At 42.9% G+C, this 19,411-nt stretch overlaps 3 protein-coding genes across 3 annotated transcripts; all 3 read right to left on the reverse strand.

Moving 5' to 3' along the window:
• Positions 1-8,504: 8,504 nt before the first annotated feature.
• Positions 8,505-8,931, reverse strand: LOC119551918 (shematrin-like protein 2). Its single transcript, XM_037861545.1, has one exon. The coding sequence runs from the start codon at positions 8,868-8,870 to the stop codon at positions 8,505-8,507; it is 366 nt and encodes a 121-aa protein (XP_037717473.1). The 5' UTR covers positions 8,871-8,931.
• A 2,578-nt stretch (positions 8,932-11,509) lies between these two features.
• On the reverse strand, positions 11,510-17,512 carry LOC119551930. Its single transcript, XM_037861572.1, has 2 exons — positions 17,118-17,512; positions 11,510-11,584 (listed from the first exon to the last, which is right to left on the reverse strand). Exons 1-2 carry the CDS (start codon positions 17,334-17,336, stop codon positions 11,510-11,512), a joined length of 294 nt encoding a protein of 97 aa, XP_037717500.1. The 5' UTR covers positions 17,337-17,512.
• Positions 17,513-18,773: 1,261 nt separating this feature from the next.
• LOC119545730 lies at positions 18,774-18,933 on the reverse strand. Its single transcript, XM_037851550.1, is given in 2 exon segments — positions 18,774-18,866; positions 18,868-18,933. Coding segments are annotated over 2 exon segments (159 nt in total).
• Positions 18,934-19,411: the final 478 nt, after the last annotated feature.

A 19,411-nucleotide genomic window follows, 5' to 3' on the forward strand; every position in this document is an offset into this window, starting at 1 on the left:
GACCGCCCATTTGCACGCAACAAAGTGAAGACTTAAGGGGAATCGCTGGATGCCATGCAACACACTGTCGCCACTTCATTTTTCAATGTGAAAAAGCGGGAAAATGTGGGAAATGGAAAATGGAAAATATTGGAAAAGTGTCGCCGTCTCGGGCTGCAAAGCCAAGAGTTGCAGGCCAGTCCAAAGGGCCAAATTGTGGCCACCGCACTTTGCACTCCCCCGCCCCCTTTTGGCCCGCTGGGGGGCGTAACGGGCCACGGAGTCTGGCGCCCTCTGGTGTCAGGATCTCGGGATCTCGGGATCCGGTCGGTACTTTAGCGAGGGGGGTGGGAAGGCCATGGGAAGGCCAGAGCGAAGTGCAAACGTACAATTGGATGATGAACGATATGCCACCCCAACTTTGCACTCGAATGAGAGAGAGAGCCACCTCCAATTGGACTCGTTTCCACTCAGTCGCCGAGTTTCGTCAAGTTTTTATGGCCACGCCTCTGCCACCACCATATACAGATATCTCGCTCTAAACTAGCTCTGTCTCTCTCGGCTCCATGCCTTATCATTAACTGTATCGGAATTTCGCTCGTTTTGATTTTTTTTTCTGCCCCACAAAAGCGTCTGAAAAGGAACAAAAAGCGTTTGGCTGGCTTTTTATCAGCACCGCTAGATGTCTCTCTCTGGCAGCCCCGTTTAGGGTCTAATTCAATTGGCAGCGCCTCTCTTTCTGGCCATGTGACTTATGTGTGGGGTCTCTGTGGCGATGATCTCCCGATCCCCCGGTCCACCAATCCCCCTGCTCCCCTTTTGAACCTAATCCTCTGCTCCTCGGCACCTCTTGTTAGGAGTCCTCGTCCTCGTGTATGTAACCCACCCACCCACTTTGACCCACCACCCCCCCGAGCTACACGGACTTCTGTGGAGTTCGCGCAGTCAGCCGGCACCTCCAACCCCTGTGGGTTAAATACTGACAACCCCATTTGAGCGCCTTTTTGCACTCGCTGCCACAGAGGCCCCACTTCCCCCTTACCCTTCTTCTACCCCCTTTCCGCCTCCTTGTTGGCCATTTTTTGTGCTCTTCTTCTGCTTTGGACAGTTCATTGAAAGTGGGTGGTCCTCGGGGGGAGGGTGGAACCTGGGGGCCCAGTTGGGCGGAAAGAGCTGTATGCTGAACTACTGTTGGCCAGATTTGAATATATTCCGGGTTGGCGGTGGTAATATAAAATATCCATCAGCAGACAGTCACCGTTTCAAAGCCATCCAATCCACTTAGAATAGAAAATATATAAGGTCATCTTGAGCTTTCAGAAGAATTTAAATTTAAAGCCAACATTGTAACTAGCTTTTTATAAAATGCTTAGTACTAAGGAGTTAAATTTTAACTTACTTTTGTTACGTGCAACTAAAATTTTATTCGAAAAATTATATTAATTTATTTAGTTATTTTTACAATTTTCAAAGTGAACATGTTGACTGAGAACAGGTTAAAAAGTAAAAGCAGTAAACTAAAATTATTTAAAAAAAGTTTAAGTGATACTATTTAAAAAAAGTAATTTGTATAACTTTTGATTTGTGATTATAATGGAGGTTTAACATTTGTAAAGTTTTCGTTATTGAAATCTTTTTTGTAAAATAATTTGAATAACTTTCAAGATAAACTTAATTATAATGGAGACTTAGTATTTATACGGCTTAAGCTAACCAACTCTGCAACTTGTTTGCAAGTTGAAATGCCAAAAATAAATAATTTTCTATAAACTCATGAGATATATGTTTCATATTTTTTAAAGACAAATACATAACTTTCAAAATTGTTCAGCTATATGCAACATTGTTCCTTGCAGCTTGGCTTGCCACATGTGGATGCTCTGCTGCACTCGAATGCATATTGCTTCATGTTCCAAGGACTTTGGCTGGCTCTTAAGCATATGCCCGTTGAGAGATATATATTTCGTTCCTACATGGATCTGCTCCCATTCCCGGACAAAGGAAAAGCTGTGGTGCAGCCACTCGCAGTCTGCCCCCTTGAACCCCCTTTCGGAACCCCCTTTCGGAACCCCCTCTAAAATGGCAAAACCAACTGGCATATAATTTACATTGTTGCTTGTTTCCTGCTTTCTAGCCACCCGACAAACTTTCACATTGATAAATTTTTAGTAATTCCTCTTCTCCCTGGCGTTTTTTCTCCTTTTTTTTGCCTTTTGTCTTTCGTTGCTGGCAAGGACTTTATGAATAAGTGCTAAAATGCCAGAGACCAGGACCGCAATGGACCGGGCCATGTCATGCTGGTTAAACTGACGAACACGCGCCCACCTCCTCCCCCTTTCAAAGCCCTCTCCCGACCCTATCGCCCCACCCCCTATACCATCTATACCATCCTTTCTGTGGGTCTGCAGGAAAAGTTCCCTCTGCTGGCTGTTGTTTTTAGCCCGATGATTCATTGTGAAAGTGGAGCTGCTCGTGCTGGAAAATGCTGAATGTATTCTGTTGCATAGAGTCGCGTACACGAATGTAAAATTTGCCAGCCAAAAAGAAAAAGCAATCTAACAGCAGGGAAATCTATCGTTTTGAACAACTTTGTCAAAGAGCTGATGAGGTTGTTTCGTCACTGTTTGATGGATCTATTTCACAATCAAATCAGCCAAGGGAACGCTTTGTTTGTTGATCAAAAATATTTTAGTTGGAAATCTAAATTGTGAGTAAAATACACAATAATATTGAGTTTCTGCCTGCTGAAATATGGTTTAAACTGTCATGTTGTTAGAATGGTATTTTTGAGAACATTCTTAGTAGAAATCAAATCATTTTCGGTCCTATCTTATTTGCTGTTTAATTTAATATTTATTTCTTAAATATATATTTCTTGCGTGATTTGGCTTATGTATTCCATTGAACCAATTAAAACTAACTGCAATTATTCAGTCTTACGTTTGTCCATTCGGAATTGCATTTGGTCGGAAGCCTTTCCAGGGAATCCCCTTTGACATGCGAGCCACAAAGCTGTTAAGGGTTCGTTTGGCCACATGTATGTAGTTGCTTACCCACCAAAGTAGGTGTACATTCGGATGGGGCGATGGGCCCATGTGTTTGTGCTCCACTCGAAATGTATTTCGAGAGCGCATGTCAAAGGTCGGCCACTGCTCACATATGTCAGCCCCTGTCGATGTATCTGCAGCCGTATCTATACTCTTTTGTGTGTGTGTGTATGTAATTACATGCGGGCCTCCCCCTTGTGGGTTTTTTAGTACGAGCTACTATAATGTGCGCTCCGCCTTGTTTATGTGTCTCCGTCCCCAGGTGGAGCCATGAATTAAACATTCGCCATAAAAGCCTTTGGCTGGCGCATAAAACACTGAAACATGTCACAAATCATTAGCACTTATTCAAATACGACGAAGGGAGGCGGCCCTGGCAAGCAAAATAGCCCAGGCCCAAGAAAAGCGGCCAACTGTATGCAAAAGATTAATGCAAAATATTCAAATGGAATATGTACATATTTCTGACCCCGGCAAGTTTGCCTAATTGCGTGAGACAGCCAAAGGTCAGAGGCGGCGGCGTTAACAATGAGAGATCACTGGACCAGATGCCCAGCATCCCAGGTAGCCGTTTGAACTCGAGTTCGAGTGTCCAGCGAGGTGGACTTAACCTCTGCCAAAGACAGCGGTGACAATCTCGGATCGCTGGAATATCAACCCCCGAAGGATCTGTGGACATTGTCCAACGTCCCTATAAATTTTCTGCTCGATTTTCTTAAAATTTTACAGCATATTATGGCAGCGCCAAAAGGGTTCCGCTTGTCCACTCCGATTACCTGGGTTTTTAGCCCAAGATTCCGCCGAGTTTTTGGGGTTGATTTTGGGTCGATTTTATACGCATTTCTATTTTAATTCCATCTCGGGCGTCTTGCGTTTTTGCATACGACCCAAGACTTTCGGGGATTTATAGCCACGGCTGCATCGTGGGAATCGGACACTGGTCAGCCATCCCGGGGACATTGGCCACATCAGCTGTGCGTCCTTCGGCAGGACTTCTTTTGGCTGGACAATAATCCGATTTTAATGAAGCGCATCGCTTGCGGTCGTGATCGCATTTCCTTCTTTTTTTGGTCAGCCGAAAGAAAAACGCAATTTTGGCTTAGGTCAGTCGGTCTCAAAGGGTACTCACTAAAACCTAGATTATTGTTAGGAAAAAAACGGAAACAGGGATTCAATAATCACATTACTGATATATTTTAAGTTACAAAAAAATATATTTATTTGTGAAACAATGTTTACATATTTTGGGGTGAAAAGTGTTTCAGAACTATGCAGTTTAAAAGATAAGCTACCAGTTCTTTGTTGTATAACTCCTCCCGACTTAACGTATTTTTTAAAAGATCAATAAGAAGGTGATTTTATAGATCAGGACAATCCAGTGTGATACTTTATTTTTGGATTATTCAATTTTTAATCTAAGTATAATATGTCTAATCTAAAAAATGTATCTAAGATACATATGTTTCGATACAAACACTTCTTATTACTTGGTTAGCAAGACAGGCTAGGTATGTTTGAAGGCCCTTAGGCGTTGTATAATTCTGGCTGGCAATAATACGGAAGTGGCATCCAGTTTCATCGCATCATCCATTTAACAACCGTATCCCCAATCCAACACTTTCTCGGGGCTCCCTGCGGGTCCCCACGACCCGTCTGCCCCTGCAGACCCATCAAGGTGATAATTGAGCAGTCAAACTGAAAACTGAACCCATGCCAAAAGAGAAGACTCTCCTTCAGGTCCCAAATCTTTTTTGTCCAATCTGCAGGCCGCAACAATGGCAACTCATTTCACTCAGGTTACGGCGGTGATGAATGATCTCATCAGCGAGGTGTCGACCAGAGCCACAATGATTGGACCCGTCTTCCACTGCGGAACAGCTCCCAGAATAGCCCCAGATGAAATGGGCTTCGTTTGTGGCCAAGTGTAAAATTTAAAATTTAATAATTAACAATTGTTTTTTAATTTCCCAGCGGCAAATCGACCGAGCTGCGATCTAAGCTGGCTGCCTAAATTACTTTCCCCCTTTTGCCGGCTGTCAATCTCGGATCGCTCTGGTGGCTGGATGGGATCTCTTTGTTAGGGACATGATTAATAATGCAAAATTATGAACTCGCTTGTTCTGGGGCGACGGACTGACTGGCCCCGCCAGTTGTAAGTAGTTTTGTAAATCGGTTAAAGAAAAATGACTTCATTAAATTCATTAGCGCCCATGTGTGAAATTCGTTCAATTGGTTTCCGATGGATGGTTTCCTTTGTGGTCGCCTTAAGTGGGGGGCACAGCTCTTATGATAGCTCAGTTTAGAGAAGGCGATTGGAACCCACCTAATGACACCTTACCCGATTTCGCTTGGCAGACTTTTCCTCGATGCCCGGAGCTATTTGCTCGGCCTGGGAAAATCAATAGCCAGGAAAAGCCAAGATAATCAAGGAGAGCTGCAGTCAAATGTGCCACATAGATGGATGGATTTGCCAGGTCTGCTGGTTGGACTCGTGTGAGACTCCGGCCATAAGTCATCGGCATTGATAGCCATCAATCGCGGACCGCTTTCCACGTTGCCACGACCACAAAGCTCTCCAAAGTGGCGCGAAATCTAAGTACAATTAGTCGGGGGCTGAGTTGAGGCTGAATCTGAATCCGAGGCCGAGTCCGTAGACTTGCCTCTGGGACTGGGCTATGGAAATCCATCCACATGAGTTCGTTACCGACTATTACTCCAACGCATTTTCCAAACTTGGCCATTTTTCTTGGCGGCGGTTGCCCCGGCAACCGCAGACCCCCTCAAGGCCCCCCCTTATCCACCAATTTTTCTTGTGGTCAGTCACTTTGTCAGTTGCCAGAGCCAAAAGTCTTGGGCCTGTTCCCTCAGTTGCTCGTTGAACCTTTTTAACCGTTGCTTGGTCAAGAGTTGTTAACCATATTAAAGTGTTCAATGATTAATTACACGCGTCCAAGATTAATTGAAATCAATCAAAGCTGAAGTTAACTAATGGCAACACGTTTGTAATCCCCCAGCGCAAGTCCATTCTCATCTGCGGCCCTGTCTGTCTCCGTTTCTTTTTCGTTTTCTGGTATCTGGAATGTCGGTGCCCTGGACTCGAACTCCTACTCCTACTCGTAGCTCCATCTCCCCATCTCTCACTCCTCCACAGCAGAGCTCCGCGGAGGAAACCCTAGACGCATTGTAGTTTTATTGGCCACATTATTCGGTTTCCCAAGTTCTACTGTGGTGGCTTCCCATGCTTAATTACAATTAGGGAATTTGTGGGCCATACGCATTACTTGATAAATGTGTGTAGCTTGAAAAAAGTAAGAGTTAAATTCGATATAGAAGTAATTTCCCAAGCTCGATACCTAAATAACCAACAAGTCAAAAATATTTAGTGGTAATTTATTGGTAGATAAAGCCTAGCCACAGGATCTGAATCAAGCGAAGCCCTGGAAGGCTAAGGTAGGTCTAGAGTAGTAGGAACGACGATAGTAGAGCGAGGGCTGTACGTATTCAAAATCGTAGAGTCCAGTGTAAGGCTTCACAGTATGGTCGATATGTTTCCTCACAGACGATAAGTTATTCCTTGACTGTCCAAGGGCTAGAATGAAAGCCTGAAATGATATTAGACCAAATAGAATTGGTAAGTGCCACTTGCAATGTGTAGGAACTTTTGTTTTGACTGATTCACAGCGAGATCTTGAAAGGGTTTTTATACTTGGTGCATGAAATAAAGATATTCAAATGAAATTTGAATAATCAAACCTATAAACAAACAGAACATATTTAAGCCTCTTTATAACAACAAAAAAGTTAAAATATTTTTACATTATAGGCAGAAATACTTGTTTATTTAAATGCATTTTTTCTCAACATTTATAGGTTAGGTATTTTAATTATTGTTAACACCCCTTTTTGTTTAATCAAGTTTAAAACTTTTGATTTAATTTGACATCCCCAATCTCATTCCCGAAAGGTGGGCAGCTCTAATTAAAATGAAAATATTCCTTTTTTTAATTACGAGGTGACTCGGCTGGGAAGTTGTATCAATTGCCTGACAGTCGGCTAAGTTATGGATTATGCCCCTGGGGCAGAGGTGGGGGACTTCCCCTGGATCGCTTACCGAGTTACACACGTGACACTAACGGGAGGAAGTAACTTTAACCGACGAGCGGAAGCAGTCAAAGGACATGCTAAACCGCTTCCCCCGTCACACACACACACATGTGGTTAATTATAATTACGCAATTTTAATATCAAAACAAGCCAGCCCAAAGAAAGTGGAAAGGGAAGCATGTCCAAGTCCTGCTCGGATTCGGATCCGTGGAGGGTTGGTCGCGTTGAAAAGGCGAAAAGTGATGAATGAAATGCGATGATTTCCAGCTAGCGAGCAACCCCCAACAGACAGGTTGAGGTTGGCCACCTCACACCCCAGCCACCCACCTCCAAAACGAGCCCACCTCCACCCACTTTGAGCTTTGATTGAGCATATCCGGTGGGATTAGAGCGAGGGGTTGGCCCAGGTCTGTTGCCAGTTGCAGGCTCGTCCAGCCAACCGAGAGTTATTAGCTTTTATGATATTGATAGAAGCCGATGTCTATTGACAATTAAACAATGACAGCACCACCATGGCCCACTCAATCGAGGGCGTTCTATGTTTTGGGGTAAGTCACACAAGTTGGGCGTTTTGTTTGCGCGAACCCCTCGAACTTTCGAACCCTCGATAGGAATCTATTGGTGGTTTTCCCGGCAAATTAGTATGCACAGACGAACTGAGGATAATATCCCTAGCTTTCATGTTGATTAGAAGGGGATTAGTACATCATTGCGGTGAGCCAATAAAACTCTATGGGATACTTAACGCATATGCTGCAAATTTGATTAGCCCACTGCTAAATGCTTAATTGTTAACTTGATTAATGGTTGCAGCTTTGCAGAAAGTCACCAAAAATGTCAGTTAATTTTATACCTCAAATATTTACACATTTCTCTTGCTTTGCAGAACAAAGACACCCAGCCAGACAGACAGAGATTGGCCCAGAGGTCCAGCTAATAAAATCCAGATGATAATTATGACAATCGTACGTGATAATTGCTGCAAGGCCCCCGAAACTCCCACACAAGCCGCGTAATCTGGAGGAGTAGCGATCCGCAAAGTGCTCTAAAAGAAGGCAAACAGATCGTGACAGCCCGTGGAACATAAACAAACACACCCTCCTGGACTTATAATTAGCATGGCTCAGGAGCAAGACCCCGCCGACGAACTAATAAATAAATGGAGATTTTCGGTTATTTATTTTTAAAATATTCCCCAGCACCCAGGTTGTCGGTTTCGAACACGTCGTCGCCTTGGGTCACACACATTTGTAGGGACGAGGTCAAGTTGCGAGATAATTTTGGGTCTCTGCAGATCCCCAACACCAGGGAAAGTACACACACAATCTAATACTTCAGTCTTCGTTTATTGGCGGAAAAAGTTTAGCTACAGGTTTAACCAAGGTGATGTCCGCGGCCATATCCTCCGTAGCGACCATATCCTCCGTAGCCACCGTATCCGTATCCGCCGTAGCCACCATAGCCTCCGTAAGGACCGAATCCACCAATTGGTCCTCCAAACCCGCCAAATGGTCCTCCAAATCCGCCAATTGGTCCTCCAAATCCTCCAAATCCTCCAAATCCTCCAAAGGGTCCTCCAAGGCCAAGCTGACGCTTAGCTCGCACCTCGGACTCCACAGCCCGGCCAATATTATTTTCCACAGCAGAAAGATCGTTAGATTGTTTTTGAGTCTCCTCCAGGGATAAAACCAGGCTAAAAGCCAGGCAAACAATCAGACCAAACAAAATCGCAGAACGCATTTTCACTTTTGATACGAGAACTTCTAATGACAAAGAAATTTCGCCTTAAACTGATCAAAGCCGGGTCTTGAATGAAGCTTTTATACCCGACTTGGGACGTAGATTCTAACATTTATCGTCTACATATTAATGAGATTCAAGAACAGTCTAAGCAAAATACGATGCCTAAATTTGGAACCCGTTCTGCGCAGATGACTAAATACAAACATCAGCCAAGAATCCCCAAACAACTCTTGCGGTTCCCTTTGTGCATTTTTAAAATATTCCCAAATTCGATGACGAAGTAAATAAATCTATAAACAGGTTCACGCCGACATCTCGTGCCGGTCTGCTTAACTCAAATTAATGCAAATTTTATATTCCCCTTTATTTGTTTAAAACGTTTGAAAGTTCGAAAGGGGATTCCATCTATTTGAAAGTAAAATCTAAAGGTGGAAAAGTATAATCTAGCTCAATGTGATGCCAAATTTAAGACTCATTTTTACTAGTCACCCAAGAACTTGTTTTGGGGAGAATAAAAGGTGTGAATATTTCGTCACTCGGACGTTGGTAAACAAATATTGTTTTTTGGGAAAAACCACAGCGATGCGGAAGACGACACGTGTGGAATCTGGTAGGCTGATAGAATCATCTCGGTTCTTAAGTAGGTAAACAACAACAAGTCTTTTTTTTATTGACTGGAAATACCCCAGTGTGGTCACACGATCATTGATCGGTGATCGATGATCAGTGCCTAGCACAAGCATATAAAATTACCAGGGCATAATGCTCTGCAGACTGTCTGATTTGCTTTGATCTCTTACTCTACAGACTGTCTGATCTGTCTGCCGTTTGGATTGCCATAAATCAGTGGGACTGCCAAGGGGAAGCGTCGATCGATCGGTTCGGTATCAGTATCATTGTCATTGTCCGCCTCCCAGTGCCAACCCCACTTCCAGGCCCATTCTGAATCAGATTCAGAGTCCCATTCCCAGTTCCGCAGATCACCAGATCCCCAGCCCCATCTACATGTGCTGCCCAGACATTGTCATCGCATTTGCTCTTCGATTCTCGATCTGTGCCGATCTGTGGTGTTGTTGTCATGTGATTTAAGGGTTCCGTAAATCACGCTTCTTGTCTAATTTTGTCTCGCTCGAGATTCCCGGCATAGTTGCCAACTCAATGGAATTATTTCTTCGTGTCAAGTGCTACCATGAGGCGAAATGGCAGTCCCCCGAAAAAAAGAAAAATACATTTTGCACATGATCGCGCCACTTCGATCGCTGGCAGCTGCACATTTGCAACTGTATCTGCAACTGCAACTGCATCTCCATCTCACAGCGAATCTGCATCTGAATCTGCCATTTCATGTTAACTCACTTACAATGTCTTCGGCTGGGGATCCTCAATCGAGCATAACATTTAGAGACCCCATTGAGTTGTCTCCGCCACTTACGAAAAAGGCTATGCCACATAGTATCTCAAGTTGTCTGCAGTTGTTGATTTGCATGCCAAAACTAGTTTGCCAAAAGCCAGTGAGTTGCAGTTTAGGGTTGGGTTGGGTATCTGAGTATCTCTTTCGCTTCGCGCCCAACCTAAAACCCCGTAATTAATTTACATATAATTGCCGCAATCAGAAATCAACCTCAAATGACATAACGCTGTCCCCCACGACGAGCTGTAAATTTGTGATTATTACTGAGTACCGGGAAATATAGTACATATATGGAACATCCATGGCAATAGCGCCACCTGACACACCCCCGTCATTCGGCGGATAATTGTGTGTTCAGTTCGCTGTCCATTTGGCTGACAGGTGGAATGGTCTTCGAAACAGAAACCATTTGGCGTGTCATCAAAACAATGGTCGCAGCAATCACCACGCAATGGAGTTCCCGCCCCACGACTTTTGTTTGCGGCTCTTTCTAATTTGGAAATGTCACCGATTTGACTGACGTCCAATATGATTTAACTAACTTTTATGACACCAATTATCGTGTTGGACTTTTTGGGGGCACTCGATTTGGACAGGTGATGTCAGCGAAAGATAACTGGATATATGGATCTCATGCACTTCCGCTGGACAATTCCCCCTCCCTTGAGAAAATATAGAGAATTTAAATTTCAGCCAAGAGATTTATTAATATTCAAGGTACAGAAAATGGGAAAAATTTGCACATTTCGATACGCAAATAAACATTTAAATTTTCCCCCTCCACATTTTTCGTTTGTCCGGCCAAGTTTAATTTCGGATTTCCCCTAAGATTATGGGGTAGATTTTCGCACTCGCATTTGTTCGCTCTAGTTTGCACAAAAGATCTGTCCCGATCGTGATCGTGACGTGGGTCTTTCAAGCAGCTGGATACTATATATCCCCCGAGTCTCGAGATCGGTGGTTGCATTCTGGACATTTTCTCGGCTTTGTCTTGGGCACCTTTTTCTGGGTGAAAATTTACCTAGATTACCGTTGATTGCATGCGAATATTTGATGATCGGTTTTGCTGTATGCAAAACATGTTTGCAAATTTTTTAAGTGTTATTTTTTCTCGACCGCCCCGCTGGGGTGGTAGAATTGCTCTGTTTTTTATTGTTCTTTGTTCGCATGGTCATAATAAGGCGGAACGTGTTGTAAGGCTGTTTGTTCGGGAAAAATTGATGGTCTAGGGAGCTGGGATGAAAGTGACCTTAATTAGGAGCTGTTGACCTCGTTCCTTGGGAGACTCTTGAGAAAACTTCTGGAATATGGATTAGGTCTTTCAAATAATGCACATAGAACATTGGTTTTATAATTTTAGATAAAAATTACCTTAACAAATATTTCAATTTTCATGTATAATAGAGATTTAAGCAACGCAATATAACCAAAGCTGATTAACCTTTAATCAATCAAATCAATATAACCAAAATTGATTAACCATTAATATTAAAAATAATATAATAAACTGTAAGTTTAAGTAGTTCTTATGAATGATTTATTTTTCAACACCTATGAATACTTAGGAACTTAAACCATTTCCTTAGATTAATGTGTACCTTTAATTTTTTCCCGCCAAAAAGAAGAAACTGCATTCTGGCACCCAATGTAAAACTCTTATTCAAATCCCAGACTTCACGCCTAATCAGCGAACTGGACAATGGACAAATGCAAATGCTGCATACATTTTTCAAAAACGAAATCAGAGCATTAACACAGGAAAAGTAGGGAATTTCTTTAGAAAAACTTCCCTCCCTTCCCGCTCCGTTCGCCCCTTCCTCAAAACCGTTGATCTTTTGACCTTTACGCTTCAGTTCCTTAACTCGCCAGACATGCAAAATAATGCATATGAGATTGCATATATGGTTGGGACTCTTGGGCGACAACTTTTAGGGATGGTAACCGCCTGAAAGGCGCGTACAGCGTAGAATGGAAAACAGCACAATTCCGACTGACCTTTCGTTTTCAGTACAGTCCTATTTAAAGAAATTTTACTTTAATCTCAAATTGAATTTGAAAGTTTCTTTCTACATCTTATATGCTATATTACCAGCTGGTTGAGTCGTAAATGTCGCATTAATTGCAATTTTCCATCAAAACGATCATAAAACTTGAGATTTCAAGTTTGGTAATTTGAAAAACCATTCGAAATGAATTGTTTCGAGATATAGAAAACTCAGGTGCCAGTTCCCCACTTGAGCACTATCAAATTTACGAGCCCGAGGCATGAACCCTTTTAGGGCTATTTCACTCGAACAATTCATTCGGGGAGGTGATAGAGCAGAGAACCTCCCCTCGAAAGGGGGTGAAATCGAAATCGAAATTGGGATTGTCAGCACCAGACTCTCAAGTGGAGATCGGCAGAGGATCTCCTCTATATCTATCCGCTGTGTTGACAGAATACTTTCGAAGATGTGGGTGCAGTCGGTCCGCGGAGCACGCGCCAACTTCAAACTGCAGGCCGGGCCATAACTTCTCCGGTTGTCAGGCGTTTAGCTACTTAAACACTTAAGACATCATGCGGGATGGGAAGGCCCTACCGACTGGTTCTGTTCTCTAGATGATTTGGCTGCCTTAATTGCATTTCTTCGATTCCACGCATGCCACTCAGTCAACTACTTGGCGCTCCATTTCATTTTCGGGGACACAAGTCCCCCTTTCCGTGGGTATTAGTAAATTTATTTGGTTTTTGGCAGAGATTTCGTCTCTGGGAAATTTATTAGCACATTAAGATAAAATGAAGTCGTTTGTGCCTCCACGCTCCACTCGATCTCGCGGCTCCCTCGTCTGGCATTAAGTTTTATTGCCTTTTTTGCCCATCGTCGTCGTATTATCGCCCTGTCCAACTGCTTGCTCCAGCTCGATTCAGCTCCTCCTCCAGCCAAATATTTCGGGAATTCTGTAGTTTTGGTGTTTTGAATAATGTCAAGCATCTTTATGGTAGATTTATTCCGGCTAAGCATCGCTCAGCGATTCACTGTGGTGGGGCCGCAGGTGCGGTTTGGTTTTTGGGGCATTAACCATGATTAACAAATAATGAGGGTGTTGGAAAGAGCATATAAAACAGATGGATTACAACCGAATAAATAGGTCTCTAATGGAGAGGGTGTTTCAAATTGAGTGATCCCAATTCATTTATACTATTAGATTGAACTTTAGTACTTTATATCTGAAGGAAAACTCTTCTTATCCAGTGTCCACCTATATACCAAACAATTTTAGTATGGCATTTATGATATTTACAATGTTACATCTCACTATAGCATTGTGACTTTGTTTTCACAACTTTGAATAATAGAATCACCCTGAAAGACAAACCCCTGATGCTCTTATAAAACTCTATCTCCCAAACATTTAACTACTTCCCACTGAATGTTGCTCTAAACAAAGTTCTTATCGCTGCTGCACCAATCTATTCCCAACTGAAGTATCAATTAAAGGGTTCCAGTCACAGCACGCAAACTAACTCCATCAATTAGGAGCTGGCAGCATAAACCACAAAGAGCTGAAAACTTTGGTCCTTTGGTCCTGGTCCTGGTCCTGACTGCATTTGAGCCCACCCCGCGAGTCCTGGCATTCCCATGGAAGGATAAAGCGGCCAGTTCCGCTTAGGAAGTCGAACTTCCTGGCCGGGGGAAGCTAGAAACTGCACTTCATCGAGGGGGTGGACCCTAGTCGCTGGGGGTGAACCCAGCCCGTTTGTCCTGGCCACTGATTGAGTGCATGACTGACCAAGTTGACGGACTCTTGTTGACTGACTGACAATTAAATGACACACAGCGGAAAATGCGCTGCATGCAACATCAAAGCGGCTGCAGTTGTCAGGCGGCGTGTGAAACGCTGACTAGGAGATTTCCATGCCACAACAGGAAGTTGATGTTGCCACAGGAAATGTGATTTGTAGTTTTTCCTCTACTTTGCTCCCGTTTTTTTTTTATTTTGATTAAAATTTGTGTTTGTCCTGCGACAGGTGAGGCAGAGGCAAAGGCAAGGCACCCGGGCCTCAGCTGACTTTTCCACATCGATTTCCGAGCAGCTTTTTAAAGTCCTCGCCGGGCCAGACGCCATTTTGATGGTGGCAGCCAGCCAAGTCAACGATCCAGCTCCTCTTTTCCGCCGGCTGCCGCCTTTATTTGACAACTCGTTCCAAATAGCACAAAAGCCAAGCTGACATGGATACACATGGAAGTTGCGAGTCGCGAATGGATTTTTATTTCATTTTTTGCCGCTTCTCTCATTTCCTCAGCGGCTTTCATTTCGCTTTTTTATGCTTTTTTTGTATTTTTTGGCGCATGTCCTTTGGCGGCTGCGACTCAAAGGCGGAAGCAGCGGTCTCATATGTCCCACTGTACCACTGTTGTAGGTACACTTAAAAAAATATTCCTAAAATAAGTCAGCAACATAAAGGATTGAATTTAGAATTTAAAAAGCAGGAATTATCTTTAAAAAATAAAATTACAAAAAAATAAATTAAACTAAGAACTTGCAGTTACTGCCTGAAATTTAGAAAAATAAAAGTATTTCAACTTGCATTTATTTATTTTCTTTTTAAGTATTTATCTTATAATACTGTTTACAAGAATCTAATCTAATATTCCTTTTTGTTATAGCAGAACCACATTTAACTTGGTGATATTCCATTTTTTATTAGAATTAAATAAATTTAAATGTATATTTATTTTTGCAGTGTATTTTTGCTGCTGATTTGGTGGCTGGTTTCCTTCGCTGGTTGTAATCAACATTTTTGCCATGGTTCTGTCTGCTGTCTGTTTGTTTATCAAAAGAGTCAACTGTGGCAACCTGGTGGCAGCCATCCTCCCCCCTCTGCCACTCCCACTCCCAATCCCCCCACCACCTACCTTTGATTCTGCTGAAATTTTCAATTTAATTTTCCCCGCTGCCATTTCACTCTGTTTGCTTTGACTTCGTTCCTTTCTGGCTTTCAACTTCCTTTCATTTCTCCTGTTTTTTTTTTGATGCATGACAAGACGCATTTGACAGACGACGGCTGCACCTACACAAACCAATCCAGGACACAGATACACGTTGTATCTCCTCCTGCCAGGATATTCGCATGTAACGCAATGAGCAAACGCACGCGCTGCTCATTTGTCTCGTGTTTTTCTGCGAGCAGAAGAAATTGAAGTGTCAAAAATTTTGACACCTCCGATTGTGCCCTATGACGGATCGGGGCTAAGAAGGAACGCATATGGCAGGGATCAGCTCAGACCATTCATTGGAGCCCAGATCAATTGGTGTGCCACTGTAAGACGAAAATAATGGAATAACTCTAAGCCCATTAACTGGAAGTCAATGGTATTGAATACGAGGGGAATTCCCATTAAAATATTATAAATTTCGTTAGGAAAAGTGCGTAATCATAAAGTTTAAACATAATTTTAAACCATATTTGAAAGATGGATAAATAAATTGTATCCATAAATGTACCACATTGCAATGAACACTCCTGCTTCTCGATTTTAGGATCATTTAGAACCAACTCATTTCTTCGATCCGCTGACATTTAAGGGAAAGTCGAAACCAAGTGACACGATATCCCTAAACCGGGCAAAGGGGTGTCGGTATCCCTCGGGTTGGTGCGAAGAAAAATTATGATTTTATGCAAATACTGGGTGTGCGAGTGTTATGTTGTGTAAGGGAGCGACAAAGATTCATTCCATGTCATCAGTCAACTTGATGGTGTAATTATATGGCATTACAAAAACACAATAAGAGAACAACCCGAGCCACCGCCGAACCAAGTTCAAGTGGCGAGTCCACGGCCGTGGAAAGTGTTAATAATAATGCTGATGATGATGATGCTGCCGATGTGGAAACTGGATGCTGGAAACAGGATATTTTCGGCCGAATAATTGACTGCAGTTACGCGCCTGTTACGGCCTAGACTCTCTGGCAGTTTATTAATTTAAATGTCACCGTGGCCGCAGTCGCCGTTTCACTGGGAACTTACATCCAGTATATCCCGCACCGATGTCAAAAGGTGAAATTTCAAACCCAAACAGTTATCCATTCTTTGCTTTGGTTAATAAAAACCAACTACAATTTATCTTCATTAAATTGGGGATTTTAACGAGCTCGAAGGCTTCCGGAAGTGCGTTACCTGTGAATAAATCCAGAGAATGACTTAAAGTCGGCCTAGTTCAAAGTTTAAACCTATCCAGCAAGAAGTGACAACCTTAGATTTTTCTTATGATCTAGATCCACAATAGTGCGAAGCCGAAATTGAGCTGCAGGTGTCAACAAACCAACTAAGGTGGCCTGGTCAAGTGGAGGCCATTAAAAGAGCGTTGGGCCAGTAGTTAAAAAACCATTAAAAGCCCGGGAAACTTCAGGTGTAATGGCGATTTTGTAGCAAAGCATAATACCGTTTAAAGAAAATTATAAAAACTGGTTAATGGTCCACACGAGTCAACGGACAAAGTTCATTTGAAGAGTTAATTTCTTCGAAGAGAAAAGACCTCCACACCGGATATCATAATAACTTTTTTGGAACTTATAACAAAAATTATAGATAATTTTATTTTTATGAGACCAGAAAATTCTTAAATTTTTCTACTCTATTATATGGTAGTATTATATTTTTGGCAGCTGAAGACAGACGGATTAGTTTAATTTTTAAGCTTTTCGTAAACGATTCTAGCAAACTTTTATTGAAAACCGTTTTTCTTCATTCAGATACATTTGATTCGGTTGGTCCCGGCTACAAAATGGCCACCCATTCCAGGACTCAACACATGCGCCCTGAACATCAACTGTTGCCCTTTTGAATTGACCCCTTTGTCGAGGCCAGCGAACAAAGAGTTGGCAGTAATAAAAAGCGAGATCCGAACATGGGACATTGGCCATTTTGGATGGGATTCGCATACAGCTTGACCGATGGGCGATGGGCCAATCCAGGATATGGTGTCCTGCCAGTCAGCGGACACTCCCTTGGGTGCTGGAGGAACTGCCCAAACTGGTTGGAGCAATCCGCATTTGAATACAAAAATCATTAAAATTCATCGTGAAAAGTCTTAAGTTTCCTGCTGTTCGGACTGTGAGAAGAAACGGGCAAAAGTACGGTGGTGACCTCTGAACTCTGCCTATCCCGTTGCGAGTGGCCGTCCCGAAGGGTTAATGTCGAAATTACGTGCGTGACTGACCAATGCGCTGACCACTGTCCAGTTTTCTAAGGCGCTCGACCGCATCCTTTGAGGATATCCCAGCCCAGCCCAACCCCGTTCGAAAGTCGCACCCGTTGTCCTTCAACTGTCCCGAGCCATCCTGTCTGTCTCCTTAATCATTAATAAAGTCTAATTTATGAAAATAATCTGTTTGCTCTGCGCAGTCTTCGGTCCAGAGGCCCAAGTCCAGGTGTAATCCGAATCCATTCTGGTTGCCCAGACGCAACTGACAAACACGAACAATGCGCCCATCAATCAACAGATTTTTGAGTTCAACAAGAGGTTTGCGTTTCAAACTTTTGGATAAGTAAATTCACAAATGTTTGTGTAATTAGCCTAATGGACAATTTGCGTAGCAGCAAAAGTTGTAATTTGGTTTTAGATTAGCAGGCTTTCAATGGAATGATTACTGTGTGAAATGTGCCAAAAATAGTTTGATGAGCTCAATATGGGAAATTATTACCACATAATAGATAAACTGACAGAAAGGAGAATATTCAATTTTACAGTGCTAATCAAAATTAAAAAGAGAGTGACTGATTGAAGCAAAAATTATAAGCGTTCAATACATGATTTAGAAAGATGTTTTTTTTGGTTGCATTAATAGTATAACCTTTTTTAATCCCGATCTTCCCAATCTTTCGGCACGTGCAGCAGCCCAAGGATGAGAGTGCAAAAGTCAAGCCCAATAAAGGGCAGTCCTTAAACAGCATTCGACTGTCCCAGATCGAGATAGCCCTGCTTGCAGATATACAAATAAATAAATCATATCGGAGGTAAAGGGATCCTCGCCATAGGAATAAAAAACGAGATCAACAGGATCAACCCTTCGACACAAACATTTTGATCTTCGGCATTAAGAATGGAACAGGGCAAACAAAGCATCCCGAAAAAAGGATAAAAGGCGAACAAAGGGCAGTGGAAGCTGAGTGGCCTAATTTGTCGGGTTTCCGCAGCCAGTTGTGAGTTGCGAATGGCAAACCCCGTTGAAAATGGGCCAAACACCCGACGAACCGCACTCACTAAATGGTCCACAAAGGAGTTTCTGCGGAGGCTGCACGCGTAGGTTCCAAAGGTCGGGTCCTGAAGATGGGAAGGGTTTTTTTGCTATGGTTCCGTTTCCTTATGATCGGCTTAAGTGGCGCATTGAAAAGATTATGAGTTCGCGATATCTGTTTGTTTTTCAGTAGCTTCCTTAGCCGCTTTGGGCTGCTTTGTCAGGACCCTTGGCACTTGAGTGTTCATTGAGTTTTACGCATCTAACGATTAGCATGGACAATCCGCTTCTGGAGATGAGAGGATCTCCAGATCCGCAACAACTGTGATTGTGTGTTCGGGCTCATTGTGTTTTAACACTTTTTCGTGTGGGAAACGAGGGTTGTTCGAGGTGGGCGTGCACTGACAAGTGACGACGATTTTCCCACATTAAGCAGCTCAGCGGGATTCCCCTTTTGGCACTACCTATCTGCGACTGTATCTAAGTGCCATTGAAAAGGCGTTCGAGCGCGCAATTTCGCATGTTATTTTCGCTAAATTGCGCTAATCGCTTAAACTTTTCAGCGACCACTCGTCGAGGGTGGGGCCTGAAATGGCCTTAAAACCGCATTGTTTACGGCTTAAGTCTCGTTTAATATGTTGCCATGGCGAAAAAGGTTTACGGCGCATTTGAATTAGGCTTTTCTTCGTCGAAAGGCTTTGACACAAGTCACTGATGAGCTGGGAAACTTTCCACTTAATTTTGATTCTTTTCATATTCCGTCACCCACACCCTGGGAAACATCTCTTCAATGGCCAATGGCCACTTGAGGCTTTCTGCCACATCCCTCTATTCAAATCTGGGCGAAATTACATATTCATGTGCGAAGAGGCTCTCTCAGAAAAAGTCTCAAGTGCTCGTTTCAATT

Source organism: Drosophila subpulchrella, chromosome 3R, assembly GCF_014743375.2.
Source record: "Drosophila subpulchrella strain 33 F10 #4 breed RU33 chromosome 3R, RU_Dsub_v1.1 Primary Assembly, whole genome shotgun sequence".
In the NCBI taxonomy this organism is placed as follows: Eukaryota; Metazoa; Arthropoda; class Insecta; order Diptera; family Drosophilidae; genus Drosophila; species Drosophila subpulchrella.

Excerpts from the sequence above, each read along its gene's own strand:
- LOC119551918 (XM_037861545.1), bottom strand. The coding sequence starts at position 8,870 with ATGCGTTCTGCGATTTTGTTTGGTCTGATTGTTTGCCTGGCTTTTAGC.
- LOC119551930 (XM_037861572.1), bottom strand. The coding sequence starts at position 17,336 with ATGATTTTTGTATTCAAATGCGGATTGCTCCAACCAGTTTGGGCAGTT. Across the intron at positions 11,585-17,117 it reads TCGCTGGCCTCGACAAAGGG|AAGTTTTCTCAAGAGTCTCC; the intron begins GTCAATTCAAAA and ends TCCATATTCCAG.